Source organism: Cyclopterus lumpus, chromosome 23, assembly GCF_009769545.1.
Source record: "Cyclopterus lumpus isolate fCycLum1 chromosome 23, fCycLum1.pri, whole genome shotgun sequence".
NCBI classification, from domain to species: domain Eukaryota; kingdom Metazoa; phylum Chordata; class Actinopteri; order Perciformes; family Cyclopteridae; genus Cyclopterus; species Cyclopterus lumpus.
The window spans coordinates 17,468,254-17,489,610 of NC_046988.1; the positions used below are offsets into that span (position 1 = coordinate 17,468,254).

General features: G+C 45.6%; 1 protein-coding gene across 1 annotated transcript in view; it reads left to right on the forward strand.

Annotated features, from left to right (window-relative positions):
- Positions 1-17,271, forward strand: part of LOC117726540 (protein-methionine sulfoxide oxidase mical3a-like) — a 62,005-nt gene extending 44,734 nt beyond the window's left edge. Inside the window, exons 21-30 of the mRNA XM_034526869.1 lie at positions 2,669-2,850; positions 4,966-5,586; positions 5,661-5,743; positions 7,723-7,797; positions 8,941-9,324; positions 10,884-10,977; positions 11,510-11,560; positions 15,660-15,759; positions 15,968-16,041; positions 16,895-17,271. Coding sequence (XP_034382760.1) covers positions 2,669-2,850; positions 4,966-5,586; positions 5,661-5,743; positions 7,723-7,797; positions 8,941-9,324; positions 10,884-10,977; positions 11,510-11,560; positions 15,660-15,759; positions 15,968-16,041; positions 16,895-17,079 — 1,849 coding nt within the window. The 3' untranslated portion in view covers positions 17,080-17,271. The remainder of the gene's footprint in view (positions 1-2,668; positions 2,851-4,965; positions 5,587-5,660; positions 5,744-7,722; positions 7,798-8,940; positions 9,325-10,883; positions 10,978-11,509; positions 11,561-15,659; positions 15,760-15,967; positions 16,042-16,894) is intronic.
- The last annotated feature ends 4,086 nt before the right edge of the window (positions 17,272-21,357 follow it).

Sequence of the window (21,357 nt, forward strand, 5' to 3'; positions counted from 1 at the left end):
GTGAGTCATGTAGTGGAAGGTAGAGTGCAGGAGTGAGTCATGTAGTGGAGGGTAGAGTGCAGGAGTGAGTCATGTAGTGGAGGGTAGGGTGTAGGAGTGAGTCATGTAGTGGAGGGTAGGGTGTAGGAGTGAATCATGTAGTGGAGGGTAGAGTGCAGGAGTGAGTCATGTAGTAGAAGGTAGGGTGCAGGAGTGAGCCATATACAGTAGTGGAGGGTAGGGTGCAGGAGTGAGTCATGTAGTGGAGGGTAGAGTGCAGGAGTGAGTCATGTAGTGGAGGGTAGGGTGTAGGAGTGAGTCATGTAGTGGAGGGTAGGGTGTAGGAGTGAATCATGTAGTGGAGGGTAGGGTGCAGGAGTGAGCCATATACAGTAGTGGAGGGTAGGGTGCAGGAGTGAGTCATGTAGTGGAGGGTAGAGTGCAGGAGTGTGTCATGTAGTAGAAGGTAGGGTGCAGGAGTGAGCCATATACAGTAGTGGAGGGTAGGGTGCAGGAGTGAGTCATGTAGTGGAGGGTAGAGTGCAGGAGTGTGTCATGTAGTAGAAGGTAGGGTGCAGGAGTGAGCCATATACAGTAGTGGAGGGTAGGGTGCAGGAGTGAGTCATGTAGTGGAGGGTAGGGTGTAGGAGTGAATCATGTAGTGGAGGGTAGAGTGCAGGAGTGTGTCATGTAGTAGAAGGTAGGGTGCAGGAGTGAGCCATATACAGTAGTGGAGGGTAGGGTGCAGGAGTGAGTCATGTAGTGGAGGGTAGAGTGCAGGAGTGTGTCATGTAGTAGAAGGTAGGGTGCAGGAGTGAGCCATATACAGTAGTGGAGGGTAGGGTGCAGGAGTGAGTCATGTAGTGGAGGGTAGGGTGTAGGAGTGAATCATGTAGTGGAGGGTAGAGTGCAGGAGTGTGTCATGTAGTAGAAGGTAGGGTGCAGGAGTGAGCCATATACAGTAGTGGAGGGTAGGGTGCAGGAGTTAGTCATGTAGTGGAAGGTAGAGTGCAGGAGTGAGCCATATACAGTAGTGGAGGGTAGGGTGTAGGAGTGAGTCATGTAGTGGAGGGTAGGGTGTAGGAGTGAATCATGTAGAGTGCAGGAGTGTGTCATGTAGTAGAAGGTAGGGTGCAGGAGTGAGCCATATACAGTAGTGGAGGGTAGGGTGCAGGAGTGAGTCATGTAGTGGAAGGTAGAGTGCAGGAGTGAGTCATGTAGTGGAGGGTAGAGTGCAGGAGTGAGTCATGTAGTGGAGGGTAGGGTGTAGGAGTGAGTCATGTAGTGGAGGGTAGGGTGTAGGAGTGAGTCATGTAGTGGAGGGTAGAGTGCAGGAGTGAGTCATGTAGTAGAAGGTAGGGTGCAGGAGTGAGCCATATACAGTAGTGGAGGGTAGGGTGCAGGAGTGAGTCATGTAGTGGAGGGTAGGGTGCAGGAGTGAGTCATGTAGTGGAGGGTAGGGTGTAGGAATGAGTCATGTAGTGGAGGGTAGGGTGTAGGAGTGAATCATGTAGTGGAGGGTAGGGTGTAGGAGTGAGTCATGTAGTGGAGGGTAGGGTGTAGGAGTGAGTCATGTAGTGGAGGGTAGGGTACAGGAGTGAGTCATGTAGTGGAGGGTAGGCTGTAGGAGTGAGTCATGTAGTGGAGGGTAGGGTACAGGAGTGAGTCATGTAGTGGAGGGTAGGGTGCAGGAGTGAGTCATGTAGTGGAGGGTAGGGTGTAGGAGTGAGTCATGTAGTGGAGGGTAGGGTACAGGAGTGAGTCATGTAGTGGAGGGTAGGCTGTAGGAGTGAGTCATGTAGTGGAGGGTAGGGTACAGGAGTGAGTCATGTAGTGGAGGGTAGGGTGCAGGAATCAGTAGGTGAAGGCGAGTTTGAAGAGGTGGGGTTTGAGGGCTTGTTTGAATGATGAAAGGGTTGGAGCCTGACGGATGTGAATGGGGAGGGGGGTTACAGAGGGGGGGTGCAGCAGCTGAGAAGGTCCTGTCACCCCAGGTCCGGCACTTGGTCCTGATGGTCTTCAGAGTGTTTGCACTGGCGGACCTGAGGCAGCGGGTTGGGGCTTGGAGGGGGAGGAGGTCTGAAAGGTAGGGAGGGGCCAGGTTGTTTAGGGCTTTGTAGGTGGTGAGTAGTATTTTAAAGTCTATCCTGAATTTGACCGGGAGCCAGTGAAGGTTGCGTAGGACCGGGGTGATGTGGTCATAGCGGCAGGTGGAGGTGAGCAGTCGAGCAGCAGAGTTCTGAACATACTGAAGTCAAGTCTGGAGGTCATGAGGGCATGGAGGAGAACTTCAGTGGTGGCAGAGGACAGGGAGGGCCGGAGGAGTGCAATGTTCCTGAGGTGAAAGAAGGCAGTTTTGGTGATGTGGTTGTCGTGGGGTAGGAAAGAGAGGGTGGGGTCGAGGATGATACCGAGGTTGAGGACCTGGGTGGAGGGGGTGACGATGGAGCCATCAATATCGAGAGAGAAGGTCTGGGCTGAGCGGGTAAGGGAGTTGGGGCCGATGATGAGTATTTCAGGTTTATTGCAGTTGAGTTTCAGAAAGTTCATATATCTAAATATATGAAGAAATGTATGTATTATAAATGTATTTTTAATAATGTTTATTAATTTTACTGGTAGTATTGATCTTCCATACGTCTCGTCTCCTCCCTCCTCAACTGTCTCAATTTGTGTTTGTCGTTTTCAGTTCGGAGTCAGAGATGGAGGAAGAGGACGAGGAAGGCCGGAGTCATCATCATCATCATCATCATCATCATCGTGTGACTCCAGAGGAGGCCAGAACTTCATGGAGGCACACTCTGCAGCAGCACCTCCACCTAAGAGACGAGGAAGAGGAAGAGGAGGGTGACGAGGGGAAGTCTAGTGACGGTGAGTCTCTGTTTCCTCTTGGGTCTGTAGTTTGAATCTCTGCTTGTTGTGTTGTGAATTAACCAAACTATATTCATAAAAACATCACTGCACACACAATATGAAGATAGATATATATTCATTTATATACTGTGTTCTGTATCCTGTTGTAGCGTTGCTTTTAGCTGATTTAATGCGTAATCTTGAATATCAAATTATGTCATTTATTATTAACTCAAGTAGAATCATAAACCCATATATTAGTATTTAAAACATGGTGGTACTCAGCTGACGCACTAAAACTAACAGAATGTAACATTAGATTCATTTTAGGACGCCACTCAATTTTGTAAAAATAAGGAAAACATCACAATTTGACATTAATCAATTACATCTCAATCTCAGGGGTTCTATGGAGACTTATTATTTATTATAATACGGGTAGATGAAATCAAGCATTCTGATTGGTTGAGAGTGAGTCACGGGGTGTACTGTATTGAGCCAGAACGTACTGGACACCTGTTTATCAGTGTGCACTCCAAATAACATAACAATAACAATAACACGTAGATGTCATTTCAAATGTCAATGAAAGACAGCGTTGGAGTAATATCCTTCCGGAGAAGAAGCTCCACCACCGAGCCACCGGCAAAGAGAGAGAGAAGCCATATCATCAGAGACCAAGGGGACACGAGAAACGTTTTCCATGCACAATTAATGGAGATATCCAAATGAACATGAGCAAACGTTAACAACAGCCTAATGTTAGTCTCCCAATGCTGTTTGTCTGTTGCTTAGCAACAGCCCCACACCCAGGGACTATTTTCTCTTGGCTACTGAAATGCGATACACAACGTTTGGTGGCTACAACTATTGTCTGCTGAAAGGCAGCTTAATATTTACTTACTATTCATAATGTCGCAGGCAACCGTATTATAAAAGCAATAAGTTCCTGTTCAACACCCTTGAACAGGAACTTATTGGCGATACAGTACTGCCTTGAGTACCTTATTGCTTAAATATACATGCAAATCAAATGATCAAGTTCTTTATAAAGGAAATATTTATTGGACGAACTACATCACTAAACTACTAAACAGGAAATAAATGAATAAACAATAAAAAATAACATATTTATATATGATGAAGAATATAACTAATAAAGATGAACCAAAAATAAATTAACAGGATTGCATGTGACCTGGCAGAATTAGTGACTTATATCATTGATTAATGTATATCAATTACATTTGTTGTACATTTATACATCTATATAATTTAGTTCAAAACATGTATGCATCTACATCTTGCATCTCTGTATCTCTGCATCTTGTATCTCTGTCTCTTGCATCTGTGTCTCTGCATCTTGTATCTCTGTCTCTTGCATCTGTGTCTCTGCATCTTGCATCTCTGTATCTCTGCATCTTGTATCTCTGTATCTTGTATCTCTGCATCTTGCATCTTGTTGGATGATCATAGTTCTTTAGGGTTAGTTATCATCGTCTTCTTCGTGGACCGGTTCTCTTTCTCAGCCGGAAGCTGAATCGTGGAATTGAATTGTTGAATTGTATCTATCAATCCTTCCATATTTGAAAGCTGGGTTATCTCAGCTGCTGAACGGTACCAAACAGTTTAATATACATTTTTATTCATCTTTGGTTTATCGTTATTCATTGTACTCTTCACAGCATTCTTTATTAATTCCATTAATTTGTTCTCCTTTATTCATGTTTAGCAGTTTGTTTATGTAGTTAGTCTAATACATATTTCATTTATAAAGAACTTGATCATTTGCTTTGTGTGTATATATATAATGTCCCTGCTCACTATGACAAGATTTCCATAGAAACCCTGAGATTAAGACTTTATTGATAAATAATACATTTTGTTTTCCCTATTTATCCAAAATTGGGTGGCGTCCTAAAGTCAATCTAAAATTAATCTTGATCTTAAACTAAACGCTACACTGTGTACTTTACACTTTATACATTATACTGTGTACGTTATACTGTGTAATGTATCCTGTGTACTCTATACTGTGTACTTTATACTGTTTACGGTGGACAGAGTACTAGTTACAAAGTAGTTTGTGCTGTGTAATTTATTCTCTATACTGTGTACTCCTTTCCCTCTCAGAGGAGGAGTTTTTTCCTCTTGTCTCGCAGAGCGTCTCCTCAGCAGCAGGAAGTGACATCACACATTATGACACACCTGCCTCCACCTTGCCGTCTTGCATCACCTCTTTCACACCTCCATCTGAGACTTTTCCCACCGCCAACACACCGTCCACCGCCTCCTTCATCACCACGTCTGACTCCGCCCCCGATGAGGAGGGCGACAATGCTCCGCCCACACCTGTTGTTCAGAGGCAACCTGCTGGAGGGACGGGCTGGTCGGATGACATCGAAAAACCCCTCCTCTTAAATGACAGAGAGGCGGGGCCAGATGGTGAACGGGAATGGTCAGAGAAAGAGGAGGCAGGGTCTAATAGAAGGGGCATTAGAGGGGCGCACAGCCTCCCCCCTCGAGTCTTCCTTCCTCCTCTGCAGGGGGGGGGCGGGACCCTCCTCTTCCAGCTGAGGGGTCCCAGAGAGGCTCCACCCCCCAGACAAGTGGAGGTGGAGGTGGAAGCTGGCAGAGCAAGAACCTTGTGGAGGTCTGTCTTTTCAGGAAACAGGAAGGAGAGGAAGAAGAAGACGGGCAGGACTTTACCTCCTGGTCCGGAGAAGGACGCAGCCAATCAAATGAGAGCTACAGGTGATGAAAATCCATAGTGAGGGCACAGTAAGACGATCATACAGTAACTTTACTCCCTGTATTGCTGTCTTCAGATGTGAGAGGAGGCCTGAGAGAAGAGTCTGATTTGGACTCGTCTGCTCTTCTGCAGAGATGTTCACTAAAACCTGGAAACAACGTAAGACTTAAACACACCATTGCATACAGAAAAGGATTTGCCTTGTATCAGGGGATTTAGTGGTTATTACCCCATAAAAGCCAGAGATCCAACAGTATCAAGACAATAAGATATTTATTTTATAAAGAAGAAGTACATTAGTCATGTGAGTACCATGAACACACTAGATCAAATCTAACCTGAGCCAGCCCTAACTATAAACCTGAGCCAGCCCTAATCGGGCTATACAAAATAAACTGAATTGAATTGAATTAACATAAATCTGAACCCTAACTATAAGCTCTCTAGTGGGGTAATATGGTACTAAAAGCTCTCTAATGGGGTAGTATGGTACTATGAGCACTGCTCTGTAATGGGGTAATATGGTACTATAAGCTCTCTAATGGGGTAATATAGTACTATGAGCTCTCTAGTGGGGTAATATGGTACTATTGAGCTCTCTAGTGGGGTAATATGGTACTATGAGCACTGCTCTGTAATGGGGTAATATGGTACTATAAGCTCTCTAATGGGGTAATATGGTACTATGAGCTCTCTAATGGGGTAATATGGTACTATGAGCTTTCTAGTGGGGTAATATGGTACTATTGAGCTCTCTAATGGGGTAATATGGTACTATAAGCTCTCTAATGGGGTAATATGGTACTATGAGCTCTCTAGTGGGGTAATATGGTACTATTGAGCTCTCTAGTGGGGTAATATGGTACTATGAGCTCTCTAGTGGGGTAATATGGTACTATTGAGCTCTCTAGTGGGGTAATATGGTACTATGAGCACTGCTCTCTAATGGGGTAATATGGTACTATAAGCTCTCTAATGGGGTAATATGGTACTATGAGCTCTCTAATGGGGTAATATGGTACTATTGAGCTCTCTAGTGGGGTAATATGGTACTATTGAGCTCTCTAATGGGGTAGTATGGTACTATGAGCTCTCTAATGGGGTAATATGGTACTATGAGCTCTCTAGTGGGGTAATATGGTACTATGAGCTCTCTAGTGGTGTAATAGGGTACTATGAGCTCTCTAATGGGGTAATATGGTACTATGAGCTCTCTAATGGGGTAATATGGTACTATTGAGCTCTCTAGTGGGGTAATATGGTACTATTGAGCTCTCTAATGGGGTAGTATGGTACTATGAGCTCTCTAATGGGGTAATATGGTACTATGAGCTCTCTAGTGGGGTAATATGGTACTATGAGCTCTCTAGTGGGGCAATATGGTACTATGAGCTCTCTAGTGGGGCAATATGGTACTATGAGCACTGCTCTCTAATGGGGTAATATGGTACTATGAGCTCTCTAGTGGGGTAATATGGTACTATAAGCTCTCTAGTTGGGAAATATGGTACCATAAGCTCTCTAGTTGGGTAATATAGTACTATGAGCTCGCTCGTGGGGTAATATGGTACTATAAGTGCGTAGCAGGACAATCTGATGGAAAAGTGTATTAGTCCTTTCAGCCCTAACAAAGGCAGACTGAACCCACTTCTTCACTTATCTTTCACAATAAAAGCCCATGACATATAATATTAGTAAACATATTTAGCATTTTTGTGTTTCTTATTCGCCACGCCCCCGCTACTAAAGGCCTTTCCTGTAGATCTGTCATCAAGCTGAGATAGAACTTTTGCTCAGATACAGTGACTTCTTTCTTGTCTTTACTGAAAGGAAGGAATGTAATTGCATCCAGTTATGTCCTTGCTCTCAGCATTGATAATAGGATTTGCTAAGAGTGAATCTGACTTGTCTCTTTAGTGATACAATCGTATGTACATATTGAATAATAGTGATTTATGATCATCAATGGCCACAACAGAACTCCTGCCTTCCAGATATGATCTGAACCAAGTGGACTGAACCAGATCCTCTGTGCACAAGTACTTTATAGTTGACAGTATAACAGGCTTGATCCACTTGAGTCTTCATGCCGCTGTGGGTTCAGACTAATAACTGGAATCTTGTTTTGATGTTTGTAGCTTCGCTTGGATTTGTCTGACCTCACGTCTGAAATCCAGAGGGTCACGATAAAAGAGGAGGAGGAGAACCAGGAGGTATCAGCTGTGTTGGATTCAGGATTATGTAGTGTTATCAGGGGTTTAGGTTGTTGGTAGTTTAGGTTCTGAGGCTGAGAGTTTTATTTTAGCCAAAAAGAGACTGAATGAATGTCCTTATCTGCATTTTTCAGAGGTTCAGTAGAACACTGAGGCCTCCTGAGTCTCACTGATATACCTTCTGAGAGGTTCAGTAGAACACTGAGGCCTCCTGAGTCTCTCTGAAAGACCTTCTGAGAGGTTCAGTAGAAGACTGAGGCCTCCTGAGTCTCACTGATATACCTTCTGAGCGGTTCAGTAGAAGACTGAGGCCTCCTGAGTCTCTCTGAAAGACCTTCTGAGAGGTTCAGTAGAACACTGAGGCCTCCTGAGTCTCTCTGAAAGACCTTCTGAGAGGTTCAGTAGAAGACTGAGGCCTCCTGAGTCTCACTGATATACCTTCTGAGCGGTTCAGTAGAAGACTGAGGCCTCCTGAGTCTCTCTGAAAGACCTTCTGAGAGGTTCAGTAGAACACTGAGGCCTCCTGAGTCTCACTGATATACCTTCTGAGCGGTTCAGTAGAAGACTGAGGCCTCCTGAGTCTCTCTGAAAGACCTTCTGAGAGGTTCAGTAGAACACTGAGGCCTCCTGAGTCTCACTGATATACCTTCTGAGCGGTTCAGTAGAAGACTGAGTCAATCACTGAGCCAGCCTTTCTGATCATCTTATTGATCATGTTTTTATCATCTGCAGTAATGCCCCCGTCTCAAGTCGTTCAGGACAAGTCCAAACTTGGACTAAATGACTAGCTGTTGTCAAATGTGACTGACTTGGCAACTGTCCACCATTTGAAACTCGTCTAGAAGAATTGAGACTTGACTTGGACATGTTTTGAGTGACTTGAGATTGACATGACATACAAGTCTCAAATGGCTTGTGGGTGAGACTTAGACTGAGACTTGACTCAACTAACCTGAACTTGACTGACTCCACATTTGTCATGATTTACTGAAGACTTGGACTTGTCACACTTGACTCGAGACTTGCACGTGTCCTTAAAGACATAGAAACCGACATGTTAGAGTCTTTAGTTCAGTGTGTTGAGACCTGGTTGAGTTTAAATCCCTGTTTTGTTTGATTGTTTTTGTGCTTCATGTCTCTCAGCCGGCATACGTTCCTCACGCTCTGGCTTTTAAACGAGTGTACGCCATCAAGGTACAGACCCGGGTCCTCGTCTGTCTGGTTCATAGCCTGTCCTGTCAGACTCTCTGCTGGAATCCCTGTGATGGATTCATATTGTCGTTTGTGTTGTTTCAGAAACGCTCTCTCAGGGACAGAGTCCCCCCCCAGTCCTCATGTCCCACAGAGGTCGTAGGGGTTCTAGTCCACTCTAAGGAGCCATCTAGTCTAGGTGTGAAGGAGATCATGTTTCAGAGGGTACAAAAAGACCAAGACGAAGACCTGGATGCCAAAATCACCCGAAGAGTTCAGAGAGTTGCTCAAAGAAAAGCCAAACAGGAACAGCTGAAGAGACTCCACAAGGCTCAGGTGAGTGTCCCTAAGGACCAGACCAGGTCCATGTGAGGACAGAGACAGTCAGGGTTAAGACCAGTTCCACACAAGGACAGAGACTAGGTCCACATGAGGACAGAGACAGTAAGGGTTAAATACCAGGTCCATATGAGGATAGAGACAGTCAGGGTAGAAGAACCAGGTCCACCTGAGGACAGAGACCAGGTCAACATGAGGACAGAGGCCAGGTCCACACGAGGACAGAGACCAGGTCCACACGAGGACAGAGGCCAGGTCCACATGAGGACAGAGACAGTAAGGGTTAAATACCAGGTCCATATGAGGATAGAGACAGTCAGGGTAGAATAACCAGGTCCACCTGAGGACAGAGACCAGGTCAACATGAGGACAGAGACCAGGTCCACATGAGGACAGAGACAGTAAGGGTTAAATACCAGGTCCATATGAGGATAGAGACAGTCAGGGTAGAATAACCAGGTCCACCTGAGGATAGAGGCCAGGTCCACATGAGGACAGAGACCAGGTCCACATGAGGACAGAGACAGTAAGGGTTAAATACCAGGTCCATATGAGGATAGAGACAGTCAGGGTAGAAGAACCAGGTCCACCTGAGGACAGAGACCAGGTCAACATGAGGACAGAGGCCAGGTCCACATGAGGACAGAGACCAGGTCCACACAAGGACAGAGACCAGGTCCACATGAGGACAGAGACAATAAGGGTTAAATACCAGGTCCATATGAGGATAGAGACCAGGTCAACATGAGGACAGAGACCAGGTCCACACGAGGACAGAGACCAGGTCCACACAAGGACAGAGACCAGGTTCACACGAGGACAGAGCCCAGGTCCACATGAGGACAGAGGCCAGGTCCACATGAGGACAGAGACCAGGTCTACCTAGTACAGAGACCAGGTCCATATAAGGACAGAGACCAGGTCCACATGAGGACAGAGACCAGGTCTACCTAGGACAGAGACCAGGTCCACATGAGGACAGAGACCAGGTCTACCTAGTACAGAGACCAGTTCCACATAAGGACAGAGACCAGGTCCACATGAGGACAGAGACCAGGTTCACATGAGGACAGAAACCAGGTCCACACGAGGACAGAGACCAGGTCCACACAAGGACAGAGACCAGGTCCACCTAGGACAGAAACCAGGTCCACCTAGGACAGAGACCAGGTCCACATGAGGACAGAAACCAGGTCCACCTAGGACAGAGACCAGGTCCACATGAGGACAGAGACCAGGTTCACATGAGGACAGAAACCAGGTCCACACGAGGACAGAGACCAGGTCCACACAAGGACAGAGACCAGGTCCACCTAGGACAGAAACCAGGTCCACCTAGGACAGAGACCAGGTCCACATGAGGACAGAAACCAGGTCCACCTAGGACAGAGACCAGGTCCACATGAGGACAGAGACCAGGTCCACATGAGGACAGAGACCAGGTCCACACGAGGACAGAGACCAGGTCCACATGAGGACAGAGACCAGGTCCACATGAGGACAGAGACCAGGTCCACATGAGGACAGCATATATTCATTGAGATGTTTTGTCTCAGATGATCCAGAGAGAGCTGCAGCAGCTGGAGGAGAAACAGAGACAGCTGGAGGAGAGAGGAGTGATGGTGGAGAAAGCTCTGAGAGGAGAAGCAGGTACAAGTACACAAGTACACAACACACGGCTGTGTACATTTAAAGTAAGGACAAGCAGGTACAAGTACACAACACAACACACGGCTGTGCACATTTAAAGTAAGGACAAGCAGGTACAAGTACACAACACAACACACGGCTGTGTACATTTAAAGTAAGGACAAGCAGGTACAAGTACACAAGTACACAACACACGGCTGTGTACATTTAAAGTAAGGACAAGCAGGTACAAGTACACAAGTACACAACACACGGCTGTGTACATTTAAAGTAAGGACAAGCAGGTACAAGTACACAACACAACACAGTGTACATTTAAAGTAAGGAGAAGCAGGTACAAGTACACAAGTACACAACACAACACAGTATACATTTAAAGTAAGGAGAAGCAGGTACAAGTACACAACACAACACACGGCTGTGTACATTTAAAGTAAGGACAAGCAGGTACAAGTACACAAGTACACAACACAACACACGGCTGTGTACATTTAAAGTAAAGTAAACTGTATGTTTTTATACAACATGTCAGATTATTGGGGAGAGTCCACCAACAGCCAGAACATCGAGCTTCACCTAGAAGGTGAGTTCACCTCCTGACTGTGTACTGTAGTAGTATAACGTCTACTGTAGTATTATAACGTATACTGTAGTATTATAAAGTATACTGTATATAATGTATATAATACTGTAGTATTATTATCAACCTGTCAGTCAACTCTCCCTGACTGACAACATGACCACAATAACACGCTCCTGTAGGTACATGCTGTACAACATCAGGAGAATACGACCTCTTCTCACTCAGAAGGTGGCACAGGTTCTGGTCCAGGTTCTGGTCCAGGTCCTGGTCCAGGCTCTGGTCCAGGCTCAGGTTCTGGTTATCTCACGGCTAGACTACTGTAACTCCTCCTTCAGGTCTACCTGCTAATGCCATTCGACCTCTACAGCTCATCCAGAATGCAGCTGCTCGACTGGTCTTCAACCTAAATTTACCCACAATCCTTTGCTCCTCCGTGACCTTCACTGGTTACCGGTGGCTGCAGCATCCGCTTCAAAACATTGGTACATGCGTACCGTGCTGCGAACAGATCGGGTCCGGTCTACATCCAGGACATGGTCTAACCTCACACCCAGGACATGGTCTAACCTCACATCCAGGACATGGTCTAACCTCACATCCAGGACATGGTCTAACCTCACATCCAGGACATGGTCTAACCTCACACCCAGGACATGGTCTAACCTCACACCCAGGACATGGTCTAACCTCACACCCAGGACATGGTCTAACCTCACACCCAGGACATGGTCTAACCTCACACCCAGGACATGGTCTAACCTCACATCCAGGACATGGTCTAACCTTACATCCAGGACATAGTCTAACCTCACATGGTCTAACCTCACAGCAGGACATGGTCTAACCTCACACCCAGGACATGGTCTAACCTCACATCCAGGACATGGTCTAACCTCACACCCAGGACATGGTCTAACCTCACACCCAGGACATGGTCTAACCCAGTGGTCACCAACCATTTTAAGCCCAAGATCCCTGACCTCTGACCTCTGCCTTGGTGACAGGCAAGATCTCCTATTGAGGCGTTGAGAGAAAAACACTTTCCAGACTGGACTTACAACTTGAGGCTTTTTATTTGGCCTAATTGTAATTTAATGAAATCAAACACTTTGGTCCCGCTTTCAAATTGATGTGACCAAGAACACACCAAATAAATTGTTTGTTAACCGCACACAATATGAAGAATAAAAAACACATTTGCAATGAGCAGGCTGGATGAACTACCGATATTAATGTTGTATTTATCAACTGAAGCTACAACACTGACAACATGCTCAGTCAGTTACTAATGTAAGTTCAGTTCAGCTCTGTGTCCTCACAAGGCCATCAGAAGTCATGTGACTCCAGTCTGTGAGCTGTCTGTGGCTGAACACTGTCTGTGAGCTTGTAGTTGGGCTCATCAGCACAGACAGACAGTCTGAGTCCATATAACACTGAATCTAAAAACAACAATATGGTGCAATCTATGCGAAACAAAATGAGTACAGATATGTGTGAGCCATCATATTTTATCAGCATTAGTGGCAATGAGCTGCTTTCCACTACAACTCTTTTTAAAACGGGGTGTGAGGCTGGATATGCCCACTCTCAATTCATGGTCAATGTTGAGCTTTTGTTTTGAAGGGCAACAGCAGAAAAGCCACTTTCAATTCATGCTCAATGTTGAGCTTTTGTTTTGAAGGGCAACTGCAGAAAAGCCGATCTCACGGAGGTAGGACCTGGCGAGTCGCCAAGAATCTTGGCCGTCGCGCATGCAAACATTTACGCGACTTAAAGGCATTTCAACATGTATATTAATGACTTAGTTTTATGTCTGTGTGCTTTGTAATTTTGTAATATGTGAAGTTTTCAATAAAGGTCTTTCTCATGTCCCAGGACTACGTTCCCCTCATCAGGAGAACAGCTGAGAACACTTCCGCTGTGGAAGAACACATTTACAGGCGTTCATGAATCAGGCGATCAGATCAAATTTGCCTCAGAGGGCTTTACAATCTGTACACATACGACATCCCTGACCTTTGACCTCACATCGAATCAGGAAAAACTCCCCAAAAATAACCTTTCACAGGGAAAAAAGGGAAGAAACCTTCAGGAGAGCAACAGAGGAGGATCCCTCTCCCCGGATGGACAGATGAATAGATGTCATGTGACCAGATGAACAGAGTTACAGAGTTACATAAACACATTACATGAATATGACAATGTATGAATGGAACTCCAATCCATGAAACAGAAGGAGGTAGAGAGGAGGGGGGGCGGGGCATCAGCAGGGCCAATGGGAGGCCGGTTCACCAGCATCAGACACCTCCAGGTCCAATGGACCCTATGAGACGTGATGTCACAACGACTCCGGGGAGGAAGCAGAGTTAATAAGGTGCAATGGAGAGATGTAAATTCATCCATAAGGAGAGAGAGAAGAGGAGATAGGTGCTCAGTGTATCCTAAAACATCCCCCAGCAGCCTATAAGCCTATAGCAGCATATCAAGGGGCTGGACCAGGGCAAACCTGATTCAGCCCTAACTATAAGCACTATCAAACAGGAAAGTCTTAAGTCTATTCTTGAATGAGGTGACTGTGTCTGCCTCCCGGACTGAAAGTGGAAGCTGGTTCCATAAAAGAGGAGCTTGATAACTGAAGGCTCTGGCTCCCATCCTACTTTTTAGGACTCTAGGAACCACAAGTAGCCCCGCATTTAGTGAGCAGCTCTCTAGTGGGGCAATATGGTACTACAAGCTCCTTAAGATATGATGGTGCATCACCAATCAAGGCTTTGTAGGTGAGGAGAAGAATTTTAAATGTGATTCTTGATTTTACAGGGAGCCAGTGCAGAGCAGCTAATACAGGAGTCATGTGATCTCTTTTCTTAGTTAGCTGCAAATGCAATCCTTGAGATTTGCTTAACGTGGAGTTAAAGGACAAGTCTGGGTCAAAGATAACTAGAGATTCTTTACAGTGGTGTTGGATGCCAGGGCAATGCCATCTACAGAAACCACATCACCAGATAATTGATCTCTGAGGCGTTCAGGGCCAGTAAAATAACTTCAGTTTTGTCTGAGTTTAACATCAGGAAGTTGCAGGTCATCCATGTTTTTATGTCTTTAAGACATTCTTGAATTTTAGCGAGCTGGTTGGTCTCCTCTGGTTTGATCGATAGATATAATTGAGTATCGTCTGCATAGCAATGAAGATTTATGGAGTGTTTCCTGATAATATTGCCCAAAGGAAGCATATATAAGGTAAATAAAATTGGTCCAAGCACAGAACCTTGTGGAACTCCGTGATTAACGTTGGTGGTCATTGAGGCTTCATCGTTTACAAATACAAACTGAGATCGATCTGATAAATAGGATTTAAACCAACTTGCGACTACTTTCTCAAGGATCTTAGAGAGGAAGGGAAGGTTAGAGATCGGTCTGTAGTTAGCTAACACCTCTGGATTAAGAGTGGGCTTTTTCAGGAGAGGTTTAATTGACCACTGCTCTAGGACTATATAACCTGTTTGTCTCTCTGTAGAACTATATAACCTGCCTGTTTCTCTGTAGGACTATATAACCTGCCTGTTTCTCTGTAGGACTATATAACCTGCCTGTTTCTCTGTAGGATTATATAACCTGTCTGTCTCTGCAGGACTATATAACCTATCTGTCTCTGTAGGACTCTATAACCTGTTTGTCTCTCTGCAGGACTATATAACCTGTCTGTCTCTGTAGGACTATATAACATGTCTGTCTCTGTAGGACTATATAACATGTCTGTCTCTGTAGGACTATATAACCTGTTTGTCTCTCTGTAGGACTATATAACCTGCCTGTTTCTCTGGAGGACTATATAACCTGTCCGTCTCTCTCTGTAGGACTATATAACCTTCCTGTTTCTCTGTAGGATTATATAACCTGTCTGTCTCTGCAGGACTATATAACCTGTCTGTCTCTGTAGGACTATATAACCTGTCTGTCTCTGTAGGACTATATACCTTGTCTGTCTCTGCAGGACTATATAACGTGTCTGTCTCTGTAGGACTATATAACCTGTCTGTCTCTGTAGGACTATATAACCGGTCTGTCTCTGCAGGACTATATAACCTGTCTGTCTCTGCAGGACTGGGTAAACTGGATAAACCGGCTCTGATGCAGCAATGGTTCCAGTTGGTTCAGCAGAAGAACTCTCTGGTCCGATATGAATCTGAACTCATGATATTGTGAGTATCTTACCTTTGCATCCAGTTCAGGTTCAGGTTGACCAGAACCTCCAGGATGTGGTTCAGGTTCAGCAGGTTCAGGATTACCAGAATCTCCAGGATGCGGTTCAGGTTTACCAGAACCTCCATTCAACAGGTTCAGGTTCATCAGGAAGAATCAGAACTGTGTGGATCTTGGTTTCTGACTTGGGTCTCTGCTGGGTTTCAGTGCTCGAGAGTTGGAGTTGGAGGACCGACAGAGTCGCCTGCAGCAGGAGCTCAGAGAGCGGATGACCGTGGACGGTAACATTACTAATTAATAATTGAATACACGTCTCAAACCCATTACAACATCAGAGTACCAAGGATCAATGATTAGTGAATATCAACCCTGTGTGTAGACCACCTGTAGTATTATAGATGTATGAGGTATGATCAATAGTACTTCATATGATAATATGTAATATCTAGTGAATATCAACCTGTGTGTAGACCACCTGTAGTATTATAGATGTATTCAATTCAGTTTATTTTGTATAGCCCAATATCACAAATTACAAATTTGCCTCAGAGGGCTTTACAATCTGTACACATACGACATCCCTGTCCCAGGACCTCACATCGAATCAGGAAAAACTCCCCAAAAATAACCTCACAGGGAAAAAAGGGAAGAAACCTTCTGGAGAGCAACAGAGGAGGATCCCTCTCCCCGGATGGACAGATGAATAGATGTCATGTGACCTGATGAACAGAGTTACAGAGTTACATAAACACATTACATGAATATGACAATGTATGAATGGAACTCCAATCCATGAAACAGAAGGAGGTAGAGAGGAGGGGGGGCGGGGCATCAGCAGGGCCAATAGGAGGCCGGCTCACCAGGCATCAGACACCTCCAGGTCCAATGGACCCTATGAGACGTGAAGTCACAACGACTCCGGGGAGGAAGCAGAGTTAATAAGGTTCAATGGAGAGATGTCAATTCATCCATAAGGAGAGAGAAGAGGAGATAGGTGCTCAGTGTATCCTAAAACATCCCCCAGCAGCCTATAAGCCTATAGCAGCATATCAAGGGGCTCGACGTATGAGATATGATCAATAGTACTTCATATGATAATATGTAATATCTAGTGAATATCAACCCTGTGTGCAGACCACCTGAAAGAGGAGTGGGAGCTGCTGGAGGAACGTCTGATCCTGGAGGAGATGTTGAAGGTTGTGGAGCAGAGAGATTCTCTGGTGACTCTGCTGGAGGAACAAAGACTGCAGCAACGAAAAGAAGACCAGGACCTGGAGGAGGTTATGATGACCCGAGGACTGGGGCTCAGCTGGACCTAAACCTTTTAGCTCGCTTACTAACTGTTTGTAAGTGCTACGTCAGTGTAGCCAACAGTCTCTGCTACATCACAGTGTAGCCAACCGTCTCTGCTACGTCACAGTGTAGCCAACAGTCTCTGCTACATCAGTGTAGCCAACAGACTTTGCTACGTCACAGTGTAGCCAACAGTCTCTGCTACGTCACAGTGTAGCCAACAGTCTCTGCTACATCAGTGTAGCCAACAGTCTCTGCTATGTCACAGTGTAGCCAACAGTCTCTGCTATGTCACAGTGTAGCCAACAGTCTCGGCTACATCACAGTGTAGCCAACAGTCTTGGCTACATCACAGTGTAGCCAACAGTCTCTGCTACATCAGTGTAGCCAACAGTCTCTGCTACATCACAGTGTAGCCAACAGTCTCTGCTACATCACAGTGTAGCCAACAGTCTCTGCTATGTCACAGTGTAGCCAACAGTCTCTGCTATGTCACAGTGTAGCCAACAGTCTCTGTTATGTCACAGTGTAGCCAACAGTCTCTGCTACATCAGTGTAGCCAACAGTCTCTGCTACATCACAGTGTAGCCAACAGTCTCTGCTATGTCACAGTGTAGCCAACAGTCTCTGTTACGTCACAGTGTAGCCAACAGTCTCTGTTATGTCACAGTGTAGCCAACAGTCTCTGCTACATCAGTGTAGCCAACAGTCTCTGCTACGTCACAGTGTATCCAACAGTCTCGGCTACATCACAGTGTAGCCAACCGTCTCTGCTACATCATTGTAACCAACAGTCTCTGCTATGTCACAGTGTATCCAACAGTCTCTGCTACGTCACAGTGTATCCAACAGTCTCTGCTATGTCACAGTGTAGCCAACAGTCTCTGTTACGTCACAGTGTATCCAACAGTCTCGGCTACATCACAGTGTAGCCAACCGTCTCTGCTACATCATTGTAGCCAACAGTCTCTGCTATGTCACAGTGTAGCCAACAGTCTCTGCTACGTCACAGTGTAGCCAACAGTCTCTGCTACGTCACAGTGTAGCCAACAGTCTCTGCTATGTCACAGTGTAGCCAACAGTCTCTGCTACATCAGTGTAGCCAACAGTCTCTGCTACATCACAGTGTAGCCAACAGTTTCTGCTATGTCACAGTGTAGCCAACAGTCTCTGCTATGTCACAATGTAGCCAACAGTCTCTGCTATGTCACAGTGTAGCCAACAGTCTCTGCTACATCAGTGTAGCCAACAGTCTCTGCTATGTCACAATGTAGCTAACAGTCTCTGCTACATCAGTGTAGCCAACAGTCTCTGCTACATCAGTGTAGCCAACAGACTTTGCTACGTCACAGTGTAGCCAACAGTCTCTGCTATGTCACAGTGTAGCCAACAGTCTCTGCTACATCAGTGTAGCCAACAGTCTCTGCTATGTCACAGTGTAGCCAACAGTCTCTGCTACATCAGTGTAGCCAACAGTCTCTGCTATGTCACAGTGTAGCCAACAGTCTCTGCTACATCAGTGTAGCCAACAGTCTCTGCTATGTCACAGTGTAGCCAACAGTCTCTGCTATGTCACAATGTAGCCAACAGTCTCTGCTATGTCAGTGTAGCCAACAGTCTCTGCTATGTCAATGTAGCCAACAGTCTCTGCTACATCAGTGTAGCCAACAGTCTCTGCTACATCAATGTAGCCAACAGTCTCTGCTATGTCACAATGTAGCCAACAGTCTCTGCTATGTCACAGTGTAGCCAACAGTCTCTGCTATGTCACAATGTAGCCAACAGTCTCTGCTATGTCACAGTGTAGCCAACAGTCTCTGCTACATCAGTGTAGCCAACAGTCTCTGCTACGTCACAGTGTAGCCAACAGTCTCTGCTACATCAGTGTAGCCAACAGTCTCTGCTATGTCACAGTGTAGCCAACAGTCTCTGCTACATCAGTGTAGCCAACAGTCTCTGCTATGTCACAATGTAGCCAACAGTCTCTGCTATGTCACAGTGTAGCCAACAGTCTCTGCTATGTCAGTGTAGCCAACAGTCTCTGCTACATCAGTGTAGCCAACAGTCTCTGCTACATCAGTGTAGCCAACAGTCTCTGCTATGTCACAGTGTAGCCAACAGTCTCTGCTACATCAGTGTAGCCAACAGTCTCTGCTACATCAGTGTAGCCAACAGTCTCTGCTATGTCACAGTGTAGCCAACAGTCTCTGCTACATCAGTGTAGCCAACAGTCTCTGCTACGTCACAGTGTAGCCAACAGTCTCTGCTATGTCACAGTGTAGCCAACAGTCTCTGCTACATCAGTGTAGCCAACAGTCTCTGCTACATCAGTGTAGCCAACAGTCTCTGCTACGTCAGTGTAGCCAACAGTCTCTGCTATGTCACAGTGTAGCCAACAGTCTCTGCTACATCAGTGTAGCCAACAGTTTCTGCTATGTCACAGTGTAGCCAACAGTCTCTGCTATGTCACAATGTAGCCAACAGTCTCTGCTATGTCACAGTGTAGCCAACAGTCTCTGCTACATCAGTGTAGCCAACAGTTTCTGCTACGTCACAGTGTAGCCAACAGTCTCTGCTACGTCAGTGTAGCCAACAGTCTCTGCTATGTCACAATGTAGCCAACAGTCTCTGCTACGTCAGTGTAGCCAACAGTCTCTGCTATGTCACAATGTAGCCAACAGTCTCTGCTACGTCACAGTGTAGCCAACAGTCTCTGCTACATCAGTGTAGCCAACAGTCTCTGCTATGTCACAGTGTATCCAACAGTCTCTGTTATGTCACAGTGTAGCCAACAGTCTCTGCTATGTCACAGTGTAGCCAACAGTCTCTGCTACGTCACAGTGTAGCCAACAGTCTCTGCTATGTCACAGTGTAGCCAACAGTCTCTGCTATGTCACAGTGTAGCCAACAGTCTCTGCTATGTCACAGTGTAGCCAACAGTCTCTGCTATGTCACAGTGTAGCCAACAGTCTCTGCTATGTCACAGTGTAGCCAACAGTCTCTGCTATGTCACAGTGTTTAACTGTTATATCTCCTGCGGTCCCTCTCATGGTGATTTACATGATTAGCAGTATTACTTGTTCAGCAGCTGTACTAAAGTCATTCAGACATATTGATTATTGTGCCAACACCATCAGCTGTTGATCACTTCTAAGAAACTTCCAGTCGGCCTTATTTCATCTCAACTTGCCATAATATCAATAACTGTTTAATAATCCTGTTAATGTTACTATGTATTAAAACAATAAACAGCCTTCTTACTTCATAGCTTCTTGTATAATAAAAGATTTCTTCTGATTTATGTGGTTGTTTTGTTTTTACACAAGTAGCTGAAAGATATTTGTGTTGGACCAGTTCTTTATGTCCAATCAGTATCAGACTTCTAAAGTCTGTTCAAGCAATGCAATATGAAGCTCAGCTGCATGCAGGAAGTACACTTCATCAAGATTTCTCCACTGGAAGGGAACTGTAAACAGACTGTAAACAAACTGGAAACATAGTGTAAGTAGACTGTAAACAGATTGTATGTTAGTTACTGCTGATGGACAGGTGGAACCTTAGCTCCTCCCATCAGTGTGTGAATGTTAGTTACTGCTGATGGACAGGTGGAACCTTAGCTCCTCCCATCAGTGTGTGAATGTTAGTTACTGCTGATGGACAGGTGGAACCTTAGCTCCTCCCATCAGTGTGTGAATGTTAGTTACTGCTGATGGACAGGTGGAACCTTAGCTCCTCCCATCAGTGTGTGAATGTTAGTTACTGCTGATGGACAGGTGGAACCTTAGCTCCTCCCATCAGTGTGTGAATGTTAGTTACTGCTGATGGACAGGTGGAACCTTAGCTCCTCCCATCAGTGTGTGAACGTTAGTTACTGCTGATGGACAGGTGGAACCTTAGCTCCTCCCATCAGTGTGTGAACGTTAGTTACTGCTGATGGACAGGTGGAACCTTAGCTCCTCCCATGAGTGTGTGAATGTTAGTTAGTGCTGATGGACAGGTGGAACCTTAGCTCCTCCCATCAGTGTGTGAACGTTAGTTACTGCTGATGGACAGGTGGAACCTTAGCTCCTCCCATCAGTGTGTGAACGTTAGTTACTGCTGATGGACAGGTGGAACCTTAGCTCCTCCCATCAGTGTGTGAATGTTAGTTACTGCTGATGGACAGGTGGAACCTTAGCTCCTCCCATCAGTGTGTGAATGTTAGTTACTGCTGATGGACAGGTGGAACCTTAGCTCCTCCCATCAGTGTGTGAATGTTAGTTACTGCTGATGGACAGGTGGAACCTTAGCTCCTCCCCTCAGTG